The 20,842-nt window shown below is 39.5% G+C and overlaps 1 protein-coding gene across 7 annotated transcripts in view; it reads left to right on the top strand.

Moving 5' to 3' along the window:
- The window catches only part of LOC131061280 (eukaryotic translation initiation factor 2 subunit beta), a 131,370-nt gene that overhangs the window by 88,947 nt on the left and 21,581 nt on the right, over positions 1-20,842 (top strand). For all 7 annotated transcript variants that reach the window (XM_057994866.2, XM_057994864.2, XM_057994871.2 and 4 more), the window contains exon 9: positions 15,658-15,803. In XM_057994866.2, coding sequence (XP_057850849.2) covers positions 15,658-15,803 — 146 coding nt within the window. The remainder of the gene's footprint in view (positions 1-15,657; positions 15,804-20,842) is intronic.

Raw genomic sequence — 20,842 nt, 5'->3', positions numbered from 1 at the left:
GATCAGGACATTCCAGACTTAGCCAAATTTCAGGATCAGGGCATTCCAGACTTAGCCAAATTTCAGGATCAGGACCTCACTCAAGCCGGACTTGCTATCCATGTGATCCCCTGGGCAACGTTCAAAATGCAAAGGCTAGCTAACAAAACCCTAAAAAACCTAAAGAACAAACCCTAAAAAGCAAAAAAACATGGGTCCCCATTTGCAATGGGGCGATGTGTGAAAACGTCACAACAGGGGGCAGCACCAATTTACCACCTTCAGAACTACATGGAAGTCCATGGCGCACATCATTTTTGTGATATTTTAAGATGCCAAAAACCTTCTTCTCCACTCGAATTTTTTCAACATCCCGGCTCGAGACTCCATCGAATGATTTTTCAATCTGGTCGTGGTTTTTTTTTTTTTTTTTTTTTCACGTGCCATCACCACCGTTTATCCCTGCCGTGCCGTGGTATTTTTCCTTTCACCCTCTTTTAAACAGCCGCCGTCGTGCTCCTTCAGGCCTATGGACTGTAATGTCCCGAGCCCTTACAGAGGTTATCTGTCGTACGATGGAGTGAATGCATACGGTGGCTGAGCCGTACAACTGGGGCCACCCGAAGCTTGGTGTCGTACGGTGGATGAATACCCGCTGAGTTCTGCCCTCAAAGGCCGGTGACCTTCGTCGACGGTGGTGCACCGTACGGTGTCCCACCGCACGGTGGTCTCCCGGGTGGTTCCACCGTACAGTGGTCCCACCACCACTTGCAAAAAATATATATTTATTCATTTATTTTTTTTTCAATTATTTTTTTTCCTAATCTAATTGTCCAGAGAATCTTCGGCTCGAGTCTCGTGCCTCTGGGATCGCCCTTCATCCTTCTCGGTTTGCCTCGCCCGAGAGTCTCCCGCTTTGGTCCTGTGCCTCTCGAGTCGCCTGCCCGGCCTCTCGGGCCCCCTTCCATCCTCTCGGGTCCCCCTCCAGACTCTAGGGTGTCCTTCCGGCCTCTCGGGTCCCCTGCGCGCTTCTTGTGGTAGGGTTTCAATTTGGACCCGTTGATGGCAAGTCTATTTTCAATGGCCATCTGAAGACCTGGAACCATAAATTCTATAGGGACCACGGTCTCCTTCCCATACATAAGAAGAAGAAGAAGAAGAATAAAGATTTTGAAGGTTGCGGCCTTCCACACAGGGTTCCAATCGTTGCCGACACGAATGATCTTAGGATTATCTACCTCACCGAGGTTTGGGGCGTCTCCCTTCCAATATTCTCTGTATTTCGGCAGGTACACCTCTGTTACTTGCTCTGGTTCCTCTACTTCGAGCCTGTAGCTTTGGAACATTTCGTGATCCTCCATCTGCCGGTGGAAGAGCCCGTTCAATGACCCCGTCTCATCCTCGAAGCACTCTCCTAGTTTGAGAATCCCTTCGTCGTTAGGCTCCTTGCAGCCCTGTCCTTCGTTCCTCAGGTCGCCTTCTCCTTCACCCTCTGATTCCAAAGATGTTGCCAGTTCCTCACTAACCAACTGCGTCCCAAGGTCTATGATAAAGTTCCTTCCTCCATTCTCCATAGACAGAGTGTTCTTCTTCCAGTTGTGGGTGGCCTTGGCTGCCACCAGCCACCCTCTCCCTAAGATCGCATCATACCCTTTTTTCTTTAGTGGGATTACCACGAAGTCCAGTATGAAGGGTTGCCCCCTGATGGTAACTTGTTGGCCCATCAGTGTCCCGATGGGTTTGATTCCATGTTGATCTGCTCCTAGCAGATTGAATGTAGGTGGCCACAGCGTCGACTTCCCCAGCTTCCGCCAGGTTTCTTCTGGAAGAACATTCACTCCCGATCCACCATTGATGATGGTATCGGTTAGAATGGTGCCAAGGATACCCATCTCCACAATGGCCGGGTTCCTTCCAGTGTTAACTGCCAGCAACATGGGGTCTATTGCAGACCCCCTAGGAACATCGGTGCGGTGGTTTGGTATTGGTGCGTGGTTGGGAGAGATTATTCAGCAGCACTGTTCGTAATTGAGGCATCGTCTGGAGGAGATCGTGTACCTTCACAGGCACCTCCAGTTTTAAAATTTGATTTAGTATAGCCTCCTCTACCTCCGGTTGGCTGGAAGTACCCACCGTACCCTTCGCCTTCGTCCTCTCTCGTATCTCTTTCTCAATTTCTTCCCGTGCTTCCCGTACCCTTCGCTTCTCCGTCTCCGGGTCTGGGCACGTTGCTTGTTTGGCTTGGGCACGGGTTACGGCCAATACTTCCTCTTCTTTGGTTTTCTCGATATTGAGCAAGTTGACGTCGGACTTCGGGCAGGTGGCATCTTCGTGGTCTCTTGGTCCGCACTATTTGCACAAATATTGTGTGGCCTCTCCCTTCGGGCAGTCTTGGGCGAAGTGCCCCCACTTGCTGCACACTCTGCATTGTATCATCGGTCGGCCTTTGGAGTCGTATTGGATCCGGCTCCTTGTATTGTTATTGTTGTTTCGTCTTCCCCATTGGTTATCTCGGTAGCCTCCCGATGTTGCATTTTTGTTCGCCTGGGAGCTACCTGTACCACCCAATTTAGTTGGTTGTTCCTGCGTAAGCAATACTAGTTGGTTTCGTGTTTTCATGTTGTAGGGGAATTCCCTGGTGGGATGCCCCATCAACTGGCATATATCACAATAGGCCTCTTTGGGCAGGAGCCTTTTGTGTGGCCATCCGTCTTACATTCCGTGCACCAAAGCTCCCCTTCGTCGGTGCTCGGACCTCCCTTCATAACCTTCAGCTCTTTCATCATCCTCAGCATGTCCTTCTGTAGGGCTTGCACCTTTTTGCCGGACTCGCCATCGCTGCTGCTTCCCTCAAAAGTGTCATCACCCTCGGACGAGCTATCCTTCTTTTTCTTCTTGGATGTCTTGGTCTCGCTCTCGAGATCCATCACTCTATTATATGCATCTTCGTATGAGGTTGGTGGAACAATTTTCATCTTCTCCCGGAGGGAGTGTTTCAGTCCCTCCACAAACCATCTCTTTTTCAATCCATCCGCTGGTTGACTGTCCATTTCCCCAACAATTCCTTGAGCCGCCGACTATAGGCTCGGACCGTCTCGTTCTTGTTCTACTTTGTGCCATAGATTTCGGCTACTCTTTTATTGTCGTCTCTGAGGAGGCGGAACTCTATCTCGAACTCCTTCTTCAGGTTGGGCCATGTGCCGACTTTGGCCTTATCCATATCAGAGTACCAGTCGATGGCCACTCCCCTTACGGTTGCTCGAAATTGTGTTACCCATTCGTCTTGGTCGATAACACCGTTCGCTAACCATATAGTTTCGCAAGTGTGACAATGGCGGATGGGATCTTCCTTCCCGTCGCCGTTGAACTTCGACAGCTTCTGCTTGCCATCCCACCGCTGGGTCTCGCTCCTCCGGTGCCTTGTGTGCTTGTACCTGGTGATCCTCCATCTCCGCCTCCTGCACCTGACCCTCCAGTCGTGGGTCCTCCAGAGAAGGTTGTTGACCCCAAACCGAACAAATTGCCTCCCGTATGGTACCCTTGTGCTCCCCTGGCACCTTCGGCCGTACCGTCACCTTCGGTCGTCTCCCTCCGGTTGTCCTCCAAAATGGACAAGTTCTTTAGTAGGTCACTGGTAGCGTCGATCAGGTTTAGACTTCGCCTTGTTTGTTCCACCAACTCTTCATGACTTCTTACCCTACGGTGGTATTCTGGCGAACTGTAGAGTTCTCCTTCGGCACCCTCCGTGACTCCTTCTAGGTTCCCTTTGGGCAACCCTAGGACAGTGTAGAGAGTATAATTCTCTCTGTCTATCTCTACCTCCGCAACCTCCGTGACACCTCCTAGGTTCTCTTCGAGCAACCCCTTGGCCGGTCGTCCCTCGGCAAGTTGCCTTAGTCTACGCCTTCGTTCTATCTGCTGTCTGAGATTCAACGCCCTTTGTGCCACTTCCCATTCGTCACTTTGTATCTTTTTATTTTTGTCCTTATTTAGTATATTGGGCATAAATCACTTCCGTACATAGCAAGCACACACCATGTACACAAAAAAAACTTATATTATTTTCCCTTTCGGCCACAATTTATGTCAACATTGTGCTGGGATTATTACAGGGTTCAATTTCCCCTTCGCCTCTTGCCATCACGCTCTGCGTCCCAACGATGATTGTTTTCTTCGTACTGTCGGAGGACCTGTTGGCGTCGCTCCTCACGGGCAATTTCCTCCAGGTGGGTTTGCTGTGCCAGTGATGCCTGTGCAAGCAACCGGGGGAGGTGGTTCATCAACCGATTCACAGTGCGGTCCACACGACACTTGTTGGGACATTAGCCTACGTGGCTTCTCTTCGGACGTAGGTCTCGATGGCCGCCTGAAGCAGGATTGAGAATTCCCTCGTTGTAGTGTCCTCTTCATCGTAGAGTTCCGTTTGTGCGTCGTCGGGCTCTGGGTTAATCTCACCGACGTTAGGCAGATCGTGTCTGTACGCCATCAGCTCCTTCCTTTCCCGAGTATGTCTAGGCAACAACGCCAAATGTTTGCCACATACGGGTAAACGATTAAATGCAGAAAGCAAATGCACAGAACATAATGGAAATATATTAAAGAATCAGTCTCTGTATTAATTCAACAGTCCATGTACATCAATTGCTTATAGCATCACACCCAGATACGACTATCATGATGATACTAAGAAGGAAAGGTATGCAAGATATAATACCCGAAGGGGTGCAACCAACCGTCGCGTCCAACTGCCCTTCGGGACGACTAATTGACTGCCGTAACTCATTAATACCGACGACAACACGACAACATAACATAATGATTATTCCCGGCAACACCAACAATTGTGTACTCACCAACATTTAAGGTCACTGAATCTGAGTAAGCTGTATGTTTTGTGAACCAATCTTTTCTGTGAGTGAAATGTTGAGATGCTCCAACATCAATGTACCATGTAGAAGACATCGATTGATCTGCTGGTCATTTGGCCATGAAAGCATAAAAGCCTGACTCATGCTCAAAATGCTCTGCGACATGAGCCTTTTGTGGAGGCCCTCTCTTGTTGGATTTCCGTTCAACATGTAGTGCTTCTTCATATGAACAAATTGACCACAATATTGACGTGGTATTTTTCAGATTCTTCAAAGTATCCTCATCATTCCCTTGACCTTTCTTTTGAGGCCACTTGCTTCAATGTTTGAATCTAACAAAATTTTTTTTTCTTTTGTCAACAGTGTGTTTTGCACCTTCTCATGCCTAGGACATGAGTAAACGGAGGATGTTTGACTAATTGCTAAGTTGATCTTGTTTGATTGAAAGGAAAACCATTGGCATAAGTGCAATATGCAATGTATTCATCTGCATTGTCTAATGTTTCATTCTAAAATGCCTTATCCAACGAGCCTTTCGTGGGAAGAAAGAGTGGGATATTCTTCTTTGATAGATGGTGTCTACAAGAAAGGATGCAGGGTAACAATTGAAGGAGACCTTGTTGCTAAAGAATAAGGTTTTAATTTTTGTCTCACTTGTTGCATTAGCGTCTTGTTCTTTAATGTATGCCATGATTTGTTCCTTTGACGATGTCTTTTTGTTTGGCATCTAACAAACTCTAATTCTATGGTTGGTCATCCGTCATAGCATATAAGTTAGGTTTGACATGATTATACGAGCCTTTATATTGTATCCCACATTGACTACAACTCCAAAGAAAAGTGCCACCTTCCAGAAGTTGTTCAATCATCATAATAGATTTCTAGAGAGGAGATGCTTAAATAGATTTCTGAAGAAGATAAAAATCAACAATATTATCCTAGAGTATGTATTTTTAGTTTAAAAAATACAACCTTATAATATGTATAAATGTAATTAAAGTTAAAAATAATTACAAAAAAATCCAAAATGTTTTGAAAAACTCAAAGTTATTTTTTGTAATTTGTTTTTTGATCAATAAAGGCAGAGCTAGATTTATATATTCATTGTTGAAAAAGATTACAGCATGAAGATCTAGAATTCCAAAAAACCCGAGAGCCTAAGCTAGATATTTGAAACCAATCCCTGAATATACAGTGAGGGAATCTAGCTTCAATGCCCACATATTCTGAGCTGAGTATGAAAACAAGTTTATCTTGAAAAGCATTAAACCCTATACAGTTTCTTCATCAATTCAAAAAACCTTCAGAGTTTATAGCAACGATAATCAAAAGCTTATCATAGTATTTGCGAGTTTAACTTTAATAGAGATTATCTAATTTTTTTTTTTAAAAACTTAAAAACCCAACAGCCAAGTAAAGGCTTAGCAACATCTTCAAAGGAAACCACCCAGCATAAGGAACCTATCTGTTTAAAGATCTTCTGGTTCAATAGGGGTAATTGGAGCTCTGCCTCTTCCATGGCCTTTGCTCGGAGGTCGTCCTCGGCCCCGGCCAGAACTGCGACCCAAACCTCCGCCACCATCTCTCTTGCCTTGTTCTCTGCATGGGGTTCCTCTTCTTTTGCTTTTGGGGGCAAGACTCCATTCAACCTAGCAAATTCAAGGAGCTCTTCCTCCTTGCCCAAATCTTCCGAATTCTCTCCAAGGAAGTGTCATTTGAGAAATCTAAGCCCCATACCTGCGAATGATCTGTGCTTGTCGAGGTCCTTGCCTTTAAGGTCGAGCAGAAAAGGATAGTATTTGATAAGTTCCCTAGGAACATTGAACAAAATTCTTTCACTCGGCCGAGGAGCTCCCGAATCATGACGCGCCTTGTTAAGGATCTCTTGCAATTCCAACAGGATTTCGTTTGGGAAAAGCCTCTTGGTGAGGGTCCAAATAGCTTGCTTATCTAACTTCAAGTCCAAAAGGGAGGCAACAAATCTAGATGAAATACTAGTATTGTCACGGGGGTATTCCTCCCTGCTTATATGCCCACTTCCCAGGATGAACTTTACAGTCAGGATGACTGTTGGTTCCGGATAAAGCAGTAGTTGCTTCAATCTTAAATCTGTAATTTTTTTGAATGAAACTTGTCGGGTGGAAGCCAAAAGGGAGATGTGAGTGTCTGCACTAAAGCATGAAAATGGCCTTGGATAAACGCTCATTATGAACCCAAACGTCTCCTCACTAGACATGGCTACCAGATTCTTTGTCGCCTTGGTGGTTGTCGAGGGTTTGAAGCAGTTTAATCTTTTTTGAGAGCACATGCAGAGAAAGAATAGTTAATAGCTTGCATAGAAAGCGTAGCAAAGGCTAGGCGACACTTTTTTTAACGCGCATTTATGAGAAATGCCTTGCATTAAATTCGCCTGCAAAGGATATTTGTCCCTAATCATGTCAAATCTCGCTATTGCTGAGATGATGTCTTTCTTGTGGACAACGCATGCCTCGTGCTAGGAATGACGGCTACCGTAGGATGGCTTTTCGGGAGGCGATTAAGACAATTCTATTTTAACAAGACCAAAATAATTGGCGTCACCGCTGTCGTGTCCATTCATCTCTTGAAGATGGCGGAAAAGTTTGAATTCAAAAAAATAGCCGTTCTCCAAACTTTAGCGCCATGGATTAAGTTTGAAATTATGGAAAGGAAAGGCTCTACTGGACCTTTTTGATTGCTTTGAGAAACCCTACCATGCTCGCATCAAACCAGAAGATATCATTGCTGCATAATTAAAAACTATAAAGGTTAGCCTTGTTGGTTACCTCCTTGATTCCACCAGTGAATAGAAATGCTTTCTGCTGCAGGTTTTGAGAGAGCATCTGCCTCTGTGTTCCCTTCTTTGAAGATATGCTTAGCCTCATATTGCTCTAGCTTCGCTAGGTTTTTTGATATGCTATCTAGAATTACCTGAAGCCGCCAGTTTGGGTTTTTCTGCAATTTGATTGCATTGATTGCTATTTCTGAATCTCCCTCCACTATAATGTTTCTTAACCCATGATTGATGCAATCCAATAATCCTAACAGTAAAGCTTTAAATTTTGCTATATTATTGGTGTCCGGTGGCATTGGCTTGGCCATTTTCCCAATGATTGACCCTAAGTGGTCTCTAATCACATATCCTATTCCTGAAGGGCCTGGGTTACCTTTGGAAGCTCCATCAAAATTTAATTTTAACCATCCATGCTTAGGAGGGGTCCAAATAGCTTCCTTTCTCGTCTTAGATTTTTGCCCAAAGGAAGAAGGAATCTTGATTCCTTGCCAAATTTTCCTTATACTTTCATCCCAAGAAGAGAAAATTTTAGACGAATCTGTTGAGAAGGCTAATTAGCAGTTTACTGTCTCAACAATTGACGTTTCAATTGAGTTTAGGACTGATTCAAACCTCCTAGCTTTATTATCAAAGAGCCTTCGATTCCTTTCTTTCCAAATTTCCCAGACAAGGCAAGATGGGGAAATTTCCATAATCGGACTCAAAGTGCCTTCCTTTAGAGAAAGAGGCCGACATTGGAAAAGGGAAATTATGTCATTTGGCAGAGCTGAAATCCACCCCAATTTTGCACAAAGCCATCGCTAGCATTTTGAGGCAAAGGAGCAATTCAAAAGAAGGTGGTCGTCTGTCTCTGCATGGGCTTTACACATGATGCATCTAGAAGGTCCTTCATAGCCCATTTTTTTTAACTTTTCTGTCGTTAGAATTCTGTTTTGGAAGGCTAGCCATGCAAAAATCCCTACTTTTGGAATAATCTTACTACTCCAAAAGAGCCTAATTGGAATGTCCTATTCATCTTGATTTGAGGAGTTGACTAATACTCTATATCCATCTTTAGTATTATATTGACTTGTTTTGGAGGAGGCCCAGATTAGAGTATCTTTCCCTCTTCTAGGGTTGATGTTTCTTACTTTTATCAGATCTAAAAGTTGTTCTACTTCAGCATCTGGAATAGGCAATCCATCCATAGACTTCCAACTCCATCCTTGCACATTAGAGGTCCTTTCCAACGCTATATAGTCACTGACTTGGGATCCCCAATGTTGCTTAAGCCAGCGCTCTACTGTTGGGATGTTGAGAGAGTTTGCAATGATAGGATATCCTCCCCATGAATCATCCCAAAAAACGGTAGAGGTTCTATCATGAATATCCCAGGACTGGGAATCTGAAATTAGATTTTTACAAGAGAGAATGAAGTTCCAAGTTCTAGATCCCTTCAAATGAATGTTTGCTCTAAGGAGGTTTTGGGGGTCCTGATCTGGAAGATATTTTGTTTTCAACATCCTAACCCATGTTACTTTAGGATTTTTTATAAAATTCCAAGCTAGTTTGGCCCCAAGGGCTTCGTTTTGCAATTTAAGATCTTTGATTCCTAAACCCCCCATTGATTTAGGTTTGATAATTTTATCCCATGCAATTAAGGCAATTTTATGCTTTTCTTCAGTGTTTTGCCAGAAAAAAATTCTCATCTTCTTAATGATGAAGGAATTTGCACTAGTTGTTAAAGACAAAAAGGCTACGAAACCTGGGGATGCGTCCCCTACCTGAAAACCCCTATCCCAGTCCCGGGGACGTTTCGGGAACTTGGGGATGGCCAGGGGACACCCCCCCCTTCGTCCCCAAATTGTCAGAATTTTGAGGGGACGTCCCCGAAATGGGGGGACGACTTCCCTAGCTGTGGGGGACGTCTGTATGTCCCGAGGACGGCTAGACGTCCCCCACATCTAGGGCTAGGGAAAAATATTAAAAAAAAAAAAGTCGTATTTTCAATTTTTTTTAAATTTTTCTAACACATGGGCCCTCTATATTGAAAAAATTTAAAAAACGACTATCAATTTTTTTATTATTGAATTTGAATAGTTATGAAATCAAAATACGACTATCTATATTTTATTATTTTTCTAACATGGGGCCTCTATCAAAAATTAAAAGGCAACATTAAATTTATTAATTCATATCAAATATTTATAATTTTAAATTAATTCAAATTATAAATTTTAAAATTTATAAATAGAAAATAAATTAAATAATAAATATTATACTTTGCTTTTTAGTTTTTACTTAGTACTATTTTCTTTTCCATATCGCAATTGACAATGAAACAATATGGCAGCAGTGTGGCCTTTGGGCATTTTGTATGTTATTTCTTTAATATCTATTATGATATGCATATTGACAATGTGAATGAATTGAAATTCTGAATTATGAGTGCATATTGAGTATTGAGTCTATTGATAATGTTGTATGTTCGATGTTTGCATTCTAAAATGTTTTCATAGTATCATACACATGCTATATCCATGTTTTCATATGAATATAATGTATAGATGCATGCTTTATCCATGTTTTCATATGAACATTTAGAATTTTCCTATATATTTTAAATTTTCCCTATATTTTATATTGCCGTCCCCCCCCCGTCCCCAAATTTGGCAAAAAAATTTGCCGTCCCGGAAACTCGTCCCCCTGTCCCCCCGTCTTGGAAACTTGGGGTAACGTAGCAAAAAGGATAATAGGTAAATAGGTAGGGCCGAAATCATTGCTTGAAGCATAACTAGTCTATCTGCCCATGAAAGGCACTTCCCCTTCCAGGAGTTTGTGCTCTGATCCATCTTTAGCTTTAGAGGGTCCCAAAGTTTATTGTTTCTTAGTCCTCTATCAACTGGAATGCCCAGATGTATACATGGAAGTGTTCCTGCTCTGCAATTGAGAATTCTTAGGATCTTAGCCTGTATGAGGCTAGGAGTGGAAAAAAAGAAAACTTTTGATTTTTCTTTGTTACTTATTTGTCCTGGGGCCTTTCTAATGGATTCTAGAAGCAATTTTAATTGGGTTGCTTCCTTGACTTTTGCTGCACCCAACAAAAGATTATCATCAGCAAATTGCTGGTGTGTGACAACAAAATTTGTGGTTACTTTGACTCCCTCTAGAAGGTTGTTCGATTGTCTCGATTTAATTGCCCTCCCTAAAGCTTCCGCCATTATAATGTAGAGAAATGGAGATATAGGATCTCCTTGCCGGATGCCCCTTGAAGAAGAGAAGAAACCTGCTGGCTTTCCATTTATCAAGATAGAAAATTTGGGTGTAGAAATGCGTTCATAGACCTAGTTGATCCATTGTTTGTCAAAACTAAAAGCTTGTATAATTTTGCAAAGGAACCGCCAATCTACATTATCATAAGCTTTTGAGATATCTAACTTAATTATCATACCTGGTCTATTCGTACTTTGAAGAGTGTGGATGGCTTCTTGAGCCACAATGACCTCATCAAGAATTGAACGGCCAGGAACAAATCCAGTCTGCTCATCTGATATAATGTAGTCCATAAGGGGCTTCATTTTGTTTGTCATGACTTTTGAAAGGATTTTGTAAACTGTAGTGCATAGAGAAATAGGTCTGAAATCCCCTAAGTTAGATGCTTTCTCCTTTTTTGGAATGAGAGCAATAAACGTATTGTTGATTTCTCTGAGCAAGTTGCCTGATCTTCTTGCACATTCTAAGGCTTTAGTAAGTTCTTGACCCAATATATGCCAACATTTCTTGAAAAAGTCAGAAGGAAAGCCATTCGGACCAGGAGCCTTACCAGAGGGAAGCTGGTTGAGAGCTTGAGACACTTCTTCTAGAGAGAATTTCTCATTTAATTTCTGATTTTGTTCATCTGTTATGATCTTTAAGATCAAAGCCAAGAACTTTTCCTGCTCTGTCAGGTGGGAGCCTTCAACATTGCTTAGAAGATTAGAGTAATATGCAATAATCTCTCTCTTAATCTCTTCAGGATCCTCTATAGTTTGATTATGATTCGACTCCAATTTAGAAATCTAGTTCCTACTCCTGCAAATCTTTGTCACATTATGGAAGAACTTCGTATTTTTGTCTCCCATTCTGAGCCAATTCTCTCTGGACTTCTGCTTCCAGAAAATTTCTTCTTTGAAAAGGATATCCTCATATTCCATGAGCAGGTTCTTTTCTTGTTCAAAATATTCTTGATCCATTCCCTCAGAGATAATCTTATCATTTAAAACTGCCAGTTGCTCTTCTAAGGATTTTTTGGATGAAAAAATGTTTTTAAAATGTTGAGCATTCTATTGCAACAACTTTTGTTTTACTAGTTTTTAACTTTGAAATGAAGCAATAGAGCTTTGAACCTTCAAATGGTTCTTCCTTCCACCAGTCTTCTACCAAAGTTAGAAAATTTGGGTCTTTCATCCACATATTCTCAAATCTAAAGGGAGGTTTAGAGGCATCAAGGGTGCCTTGGAGCGATAGCATAATGGGAAAGTGGTCTGATCCTGAGCAGGCTAGAACTGAACAATCAAAGACAAAAGGAAAGGATCTGAGATCGCCCTGCCAAAAGAATCTATCAATTTTCTCTGAGATATTGCTAAAACCTTTTCTCCTATTTGTCCATGTGAAGGAATCCCTTGAGTCAATTTCTAATAATCCATTCCTGTCTATCCAATCATTGAAATCTTGTTGAGATCTGCCTAACTGGATAATGCCTCCTCTTTTGTCTGAAGCATACCTTAAAATAAAAAAAAAGCTTGAGAATTCTTACAAACGCTTACCTATCATTGATAGGTCCTTTGTGCAAGCTAAAATTAGCATGACAGCTTTCAATGCTATTGGATGTTTTTTTTTGTAACTTAAAATAAAAAAAAAAGCTTGAGAATTCTTACAAACGCTTACCTATCATTGATAGGTCCTTTGTGCAAGCTAAAAATTAGCATGACAGCTTTCAATGCTATTGGATGTTTGTGTGGGCTTGCGTTTGTGAAATAAATCATTTACAAGTGCTTTGGGGTGCTTTTAGATTTTCACTCATGTTTTAGGGTTGAAAATGCATATTGTATTGTTAAAAGATGGTGGATTGGACATCTTTTTTTCAATGGGGTTTTTGGCTTGCGAGATCCATAAGCGTGACCTTGCCGCCTTGGGTACCTTGTGGAGATGTACCCATATGGTACCTGTGGTGGTATGGCTGCACCTTATCTTCCCATCCACAAATTGGTTCCTGTTCTTGATCTCAGACCAATTTAGTACAGTGACAGCATGGAAACTAGCTACTTATGTTATGACCTATAGAGATGTGTAAAGCTTTGTTGTAGCTGTATTTTATGAAAGACAAACATTCATCCCATTTCCATTTCCCCATTCGTTCGATTTACCACTTGTGTTTCTCATCTGTTTGAGGATGAAAATCAGTGGATTTGGTTAGCTTTGTCTCTAGCATGGAGCAAATACATTTATAGAAAGTGAGTAAAGAAATTGTGCTTTGTATGTGTGTGTTTGATATTTTTTAGTATTTTTAAAGAGATTTTATTAGGTGTCACGTGTAAGAGTCAAGACCTATTTTGAACTTGTAGCTTTTATAGTCAATTCATTATACTAATCTTTACTAGTTAAGCATAGGTACTAGCTTTTCATGTATATAGAGGTCTTCTAATCAATATTTTGGCCATTTGTTCTCTAGTTTTAATATTTTTGTAGGTTGGTTAATGAGGGGTATATGATCCTTCAATCATTGGATAGAAACGGGGCCACATTTCTTGGGTGTGCTACTACTGTATGCACTTTTAATATGCTTGCACATGTTTACCAAGATCACCCTAGTGCCTTGAAGTGATAATTGATATTCTATGTTGTTATTAATTAAGGAGAGGATTACTCCTTATATAGAAAATTACAAGACGATCTTTCCATAACAGAAATGATTGAGAATAGAAACATGAAAGACATAAAGGAAACTTCCTAAAACTAACTAAAGACGAAAGACATAAATGGAATTTTCTAAATACTAACTAAATGACTAAGATGACCATTATAGCAATATTACAACATTACTTTAATACTCTCCCCTAATAGTCATCCTATTAACTACTCTATAGAAGACTCAACATAATCTGTAGGTTATTTGGTCACGAATGCATAGAATGCTGCCCTGTTCTCCTTAGAATGCTCTGTGACATGAGCTTGACCCTCCCTGGTTCTGCAAAAATTTTGGATATGACCAAGTTTACTATAATCCTTTTACCACAATCCTTCCAACATGATGTTGGGTAACAAAACCATCCCTCACTTTTCCAGAGACACTGAGATCAGCTTCTCAAAACCCATGATTTTTGTATAAAAAAATCGTGCAAAAAACCCCTCATGATTTTTTTTTTGGAAAAAATTTAGAAAACCCTCCAATAGAAAAAGAACCCACAATTTATGTGAAAAAGTTGTGCAAAAAATGGATTTTTGAAGAGAAAATCATGCAAAACCTTTCATGATTTTTTGTGGAGAAAAATCAGAAAACCCATCCACGATTTTTGAGGAGAAAATCGTACAAAACTCCCCAGTTTGTTCAAAAACTTTATTCGCAGCCATCACGATTAGCAAGTAGAATTAAAACTTGTTGATTTTGTTTGAAAAAATCAAGCAAAATCCTTCTATGATTTTTGGTGGAAAAAAAATCAGAAAACCCTCCATGATTTTTTTTTGGAAAAAAATCAGAAAACCCACGAATGTTTTACTAATTTTTTTTGCCAAAAAAGAACCTAAGCTATGATACCATGAAATGATAATTGATATTCAATGTTGTAATTAATTAAGGAGAGGAATACTCCTTATATAAAAAGTTACAAGACGATCTTTCCATAATGAAAACAATTGAGAATAGAAACATGAAAGATAGAAAAGAAACTTCCTAAAACTAACTAAAGACAAAAGACAAATGGAAGTTTCTAAATACTAACTAAATGATTAAGATGACTATTATAGCGATACTACAATATTGCTTTAATATGCTTCCTAGAGTGGGATTGAAATTCAAGTCTTCATATTGGTAACAATGTGCCTTAATTATTTACTATGGCCTCCAGAGATTTTCTGGAGTATTGTCTTACTATATATGCAAGCATATTTAAAGATATACTGGAATTTACATAGTTTCTTTTGAAGAAAAACTTTGTAGAAGAATCCATTTCTATTACTCAGTTTGAGCCTTCAGACATTTTCTAGAGGGTAATAATGTCCAAGCACCTTCAAAGATATATTGGAATTTACCTAGTAGTTTTCATCTACCATTTCTGTTGTTGTATCCGTTAGCTACCCTGGATATTTAAAGATATACTGGAAGTTACATAGTTTCTTATGATGTAAAACTCTGCATAACATGTTTACACGGACATTTACATAGTTTCTTTTGGAGGCAAATTTTGTATAACAATCTGTCTTTGTTGCTCAGTTATGGTCTTCAGACATCTTCTAGAGTACACTTTTAATTATACGTCCAGGCACATTGAAAGACATATTAAAATTTACATAATTTCTTTTTGAGGAAAACTTTGCACCAAGAGTGGTGCCATCTACTATTTCTGTTGCCGTGTCAGTTAGTTCCTCTGGGACATAATATTAGCATATTGCACTTGCACATTTAAAATTTAAAAGATAAATGACAATTTACATAAGTTCATTTTTGATGAAAAATTTCTATTGAGAATGATGTCATCTACTGTTTCTACATTGTGCTCTAATACATTCTTTGGGGTGGCATATTAATTTTTGCAACCTATGTATCTATAGTTTCCACTTTCTATCCATCCAGGCATATATGGCTAAAGAAATTTTCATTTACATGTCCTTTAAATGTCTGCATGAGTCCATTCTCTATTTTTTCTGTCGGTACTTATCATTATAACAATTAGAGTTATTTCTGTTGACATGGTGGGATTCTCTATGATTTGCTCAAGCAGTTCTTAATATATTAATTTACTGATTGTTGTCTTGCTGATACAGCTTCTTGGAAGAGTATTCAATATCTTGCGAGAGAACAATCCAGAACTTGCTGGAGATAGGCGTAGAACTGTCATGAGGCCACCTCAGGTTCTCCGTGAGGGTACAAAAAAGACTGTGTTTGTGAATTTCATGGATCTGTGCAAAACGTAAGGGGTGTCTTGTGCCTATGCAATTTGATTTATCTAGAGCTTAATGTTTTGTTCAATTGCACACAAAGTTATTGTTGTAAGGATCTTTAAATTGTTAATAGTTATGGTTTAAACTCTTGCTTTACACTTCTTTATGTAGTCAGGATTGTTTGACATTCTTTTGGGGATAGGCTGGATGTTCCCTTTCGTAGATTAGTTCATCAGTTCTCACCTGTCAATACAAATCTAGATAAATAAACAGATGATTTGTGTTTTTCAGGTAGTGAAAGATTTGTCATACCCTTGGTTCATATATGACAATTATTTTAAGATAAAACAGTGAGGACTTTTAATGAATGCTCTTTAAATGAAATATGGAGTTTCCGTAATGCTTATCAGAGGATTGCAGCAATAAAGCTAACAATATTTCAGATCCAATGACTCATTTTGCCTTAGGCATATTTGCATTTCTAGAGCAGAAATAGAGAAATATTTGAATTATAGTTTATTCTGCATTTAAAGCATTGAGGATACAGACAAATATACTTGGAAATTTATAATACACTGGGAATACTGTTAAAATATGGAATTGAGAATGAGAGTTGTTTGTTGTATTACTGTTCTTTATATCTTTATATTAAGGTATATAAGGAATATTATTTTCATTAAGAGCATGTTGACTGGAAGTTTTTTCTGCAATTAAAGCATTTAGGGTACAGAGAAATGTACTTGGAAATTTAAACTACATGGAGAATACTGTTGAAAATATGGAATTAAGAAATATGTAGTGGAATCTGTTCTTTAGAATCAGATTTGTATGTTGTACTACTTTCCTTTTTATTAAAAGTATATAAGAATTTTTTTTTCCCATTAAGCTTTATATCCATTCTAATTTGCCTCCAAAGCAGCAGTTTATGTCATCATTGAAACACTTGTACCACTGTTTTTTACCCTTTTCTATCACTTCACAATCACACTTAAATTAAAAAATATTTAGGTTATCATGATTCACTCTGTAGTAGAATTGGAAGTGATTGCATCAAAGAATTCTGAAATAGTTGTCTAAATTAGATCATTTATTTACATTCAGGTTTAAATCACCTTTGTGGTATGGCTAGATTCCTTTGATGCTGTTTTAACCACGCCAGCTAATGTGAGTTTTTTTTTATGCAATTCTGGAGATCTGTTATAAGGCCCAAGAAATATGACTAAAAAGAGAATAACAAAAACAAAGTAACCGACTAAAACAACATCAACAGGGGAAAACTAGGTCAAGGACTCCAACCAAAAATGTAAAATGGCAAAAATCAGTCTAAACCTTTTTCCCTATGATAGCGAAGGAGCATGTCCCAAATTTTTTTCCTTTGCAGCAGCTTTTCTGGTTTTTTGTTGTGCCAGGGGTATCCCTGCCACCCAGCCCAGCGCCCAACCTCTTTGCCCTGGTCTTACTGCCAAGTTGGGGCCAGGAAAGGGCACAGTTTTTCTATTCTTAACCAGAGTCTATCCCACTGCATCTTCCTTGCCCTCATAATGCAGAGAACTAGAATAGTTGATCATGCTGAAAAAGAGAGTCTGATATGTTTGCACCAATGCTTCCATTCTTCGGCTTGAGATGATGCTGAAGGGCAACTTTGAAGTCCATGTTGCCATGTCAAACTTGTAAAGGGAAGGAAGGAGAAGCTGAGTAGTGGTATCAAGCCTCCAGATCTTTCACTAGATGATGTCAAACCTATCTTTGAGGCTGTCATATGTCATGTCCCCTAATAAATGAATAATGAAAGTATAAAATATATTAATTATTTTATATAAATTCCCCCATTCATTTATATAAATAATTAATATTTACATGTATTTGCTTACAACCGTAATTAATTCTAATTATTACGGGATTCTCAACTAATTGTTGACAATAAAAGGATGGGCGACACCCGAAGAGGATATAAGAGTGTTGATAAAAACAATTCAGGAAAGCATAAATCTGAGGCTGTGTGTTAACACACATCCCGGTGATTTGGTAACCTTTCGTCAGTTTGCGGGCTGGCCTATTGGTTTACGAACTAGGAGAAATATTCATTGGTTAATTTCCGAGTGCATTCGCAGGGCATTCTGGCTTATACCTGAAGTGCGTGACGGCGCATTATTCAAACCACGACATACATTAACGCCTTTGGGACACGGGAGACAACACGTCGCTGGGTCTTCTACGTCTTCTGCAATCCGAACCGAATACACTACGGCATCTACGTGGGCTCGAGTAACCCGATAGTGGGAGCTTCAACGGTATTTCCATCTGCACGCGGAAGGTATTCCGCACTGTCAAAAGGAACACGTTGATTAGAATCATTGTGCGGGAAAGTGAACACTTCAGAATGAATGACGGGGCAACTACAGACCGAGAAACTATCGCGTGTAACGCACAAGCACATACATCATGTGTCTTGGGGTATTAGCGGTAGACAAAGGTGCAATCTTCATCGAACAAACGTGCAGTCTTCGACAAACAGCCATTACATATTCAGGTGCATCATGAAATACCCTGCTGTATGATGATTAATTAATGCTATGTTAAACAAGCATCTCACATATTGTAAAAGGTGCTGGTTAAGTTACAAATATATCTTTTTGTATACAATTCAGTGAGGAATTCTGCAGTGGAATTACATGTGTTAATATTAAACTCATAGACAACCAGTAAGATTACGTTACACTTCCTGTGTAAACTGGGCAATTACATCTGTTACAGACATAGACAACCAGTAAGATTATGTTGCACTTCCTATGAAAACTGGGCAATTACATCTGTTATAGTCCATCCTAGTAGGGAATTTTACAGTGGTATTAGAGCTTTTTGTATCCTGCCAGCCTGTAGGGTATTGAAACTTTATGAAAACTTAATGCACAATTGAGTATGCACCCGGGAAATTATAATTTCCGAAGTACTAGGGCTTGTCAAAACAGGTTTCCAAACTCTCCTTTGGCACAAAATAGTTCATCTATTCCATTTGAAATTGAGGACAGCCACACAGAAATAGACGAGGAATTTATTTTTGAAACCAACATGGGAGACCCGGAAAACAATAGGGATCTATTGGCTGCATTGATCAGAAGTCAGCAAGATATGCAGGATAATGTTAACAGAATGACCAATTTGATGACCCAGTTTATGGCTAATAATATTAATCAGCACCACAATAATGGAAGATAGAATAATCAACATCAAAATAATGGAGGAAACAATGGGGGTAGAGATGAACAGTCAGTTAATAATCAGCTAGAAAGAACAGGAACAGCTAGACCATTTATGCCTACATTTACTGTTAGAAACCAGGCACCTAAAAATGAACCTACAATAAGAGAAATATAGGAAGAAATACATCAGGACTGGTTAGGTTCCGGGGAAGAATTCAAATCTTCAATGGCATTTAGAGAATATTTAGATGTCAGAATGAAACATAGGCCAAGAGGACAGCGAGGAAATAACAATGAATTACAAAGAAAAATTGGGAAAATGTCCATTCCTTATTTTGATGGTTCAGGTAAGACAACTGCTCGGGCTTGGGTGCAAAAATTAGATACATACTTCCAATTAAATCCTATGTTGGAAGAAGAGGCAATTAAATATGCTGCGTTACATCTTGACGGTGTAGCACATGAATGGTGGCATCATGGACAAATAACTTTGGGTCATAATTTGATTGGTACTTATGTTGAGTTCACTAAGAAACTCATTGATAGATATGATTCTAAGGATCTTGAATTACATCTTAAAGATTTGACTCAGCTTAAGCAAACTGGAATTGTTGAACAATATATTTCTGAATTTGAAAAATTGGCAGTCTTAGTTACTGAAATTTCAGAAAGACATAAGATTGTAATATTTATAGATGGATTGTCTAATTCCCTTAAAGTTTGGGTTAAATCCTTAAACCCCCTTACCTTACAAACAACTGTCAAAAGAGCAAGAGAATTAGAACCATCTTCAAAAGGAAAATTTTTAAATAAAGGACCACCTCCTAAACCAGAAAAAGACAAACAACCCTTCAACAAAGATAATTTCCCTAAAATCAGGTTAGATAAGGAGGAGAGGGAAGAGCTCCAAAGGAAAAAACTGTGTTTCAATTGTAGGGAAGCATGGCAGCCTGGTCATAGATGTTTAGGGAGGGGAAAAATTCATTATATTGAGGTTATGTTTGACAATGAGGATGAAGAGAATGTTGACCCCAATATAGAATGAGCATCACAGAACACAGAGTTAAAAACAGGTACTAAACAAGGAGAAGGAGTAATAGCATCCATGACAGGAACTCCACATTATAATATTTTCAGAGTTAGAGGAGTTTTGAATGGACAGCGTGTAATTGGTATGCTTGATAGTGGTTCTACTCATAATTTTATAGATGCAGCACTTGTGGAAAAACGTGGTTTGCAGACTGAAAAACATGAGGGATTTGATGTTAGAGTAGTAGGTGGAACTAATTTGTCTAGCACTCATAAAGTTCCTAAATTGAATATTATTCTTGGCAATTACATTGTTACTGATGATTTCTATGTGATTGATCTGGCTGATACTAATGTTGTCTTGGGCATATAGTGGATGGAAACATTAGATGAATATACACAGAGCTTTAAAAGAATGGAATTCTCTTTTAAAATTGATGATAAGAAGGTAGTCCTTTGTGGTATGTCTAACAGTGGTCCCAGGATCGTCAGTGCGAAAAGAATGGAAGCTATTTTTCAGACATGGAGATGTGGCATGGTCGGCACAATGTTTAATCTCCAACAAGGTATCAGGTTTTGAATCTAAATCTTATCAAGCTGATTTGTTAACAGTATTAGATTCACATCATTTGGTTTTTAATGATATTCCCCCAAGAGTCCCACTTGATAGAGGTTTTGAACATACTAATGAATTAGAAGAAGGTGCTAAACCAGTGATTACTACTCCTTATAGACACCCTAAAACATTCAAGGATGAAATAGAAAGGGCAATTAGGGAGTTATTGGATATGGGACATATCAGACCTAGTTCTAGTCCTTTTGCTTCTTCTGTAGTGTTG

This window comes from Cryptomeria japonica, chromosome 11, assembly GCF_030272615.1.
Source record: "Cryptomeria japonica chromosome 11, Sugi_1.0, whole genome shotgun sequence".
Taxonomy (NCBI): domain Eukaryota; kingdom Viridiplantae; phylum Streptophyta; class Pinopsida; order Cupressales; family Cupressaceae; genus Cryptomeria; species Cryptomeria japonica.
This window is presented reverse-complemented; position numbering and strand designations above follow the sequence as displayed.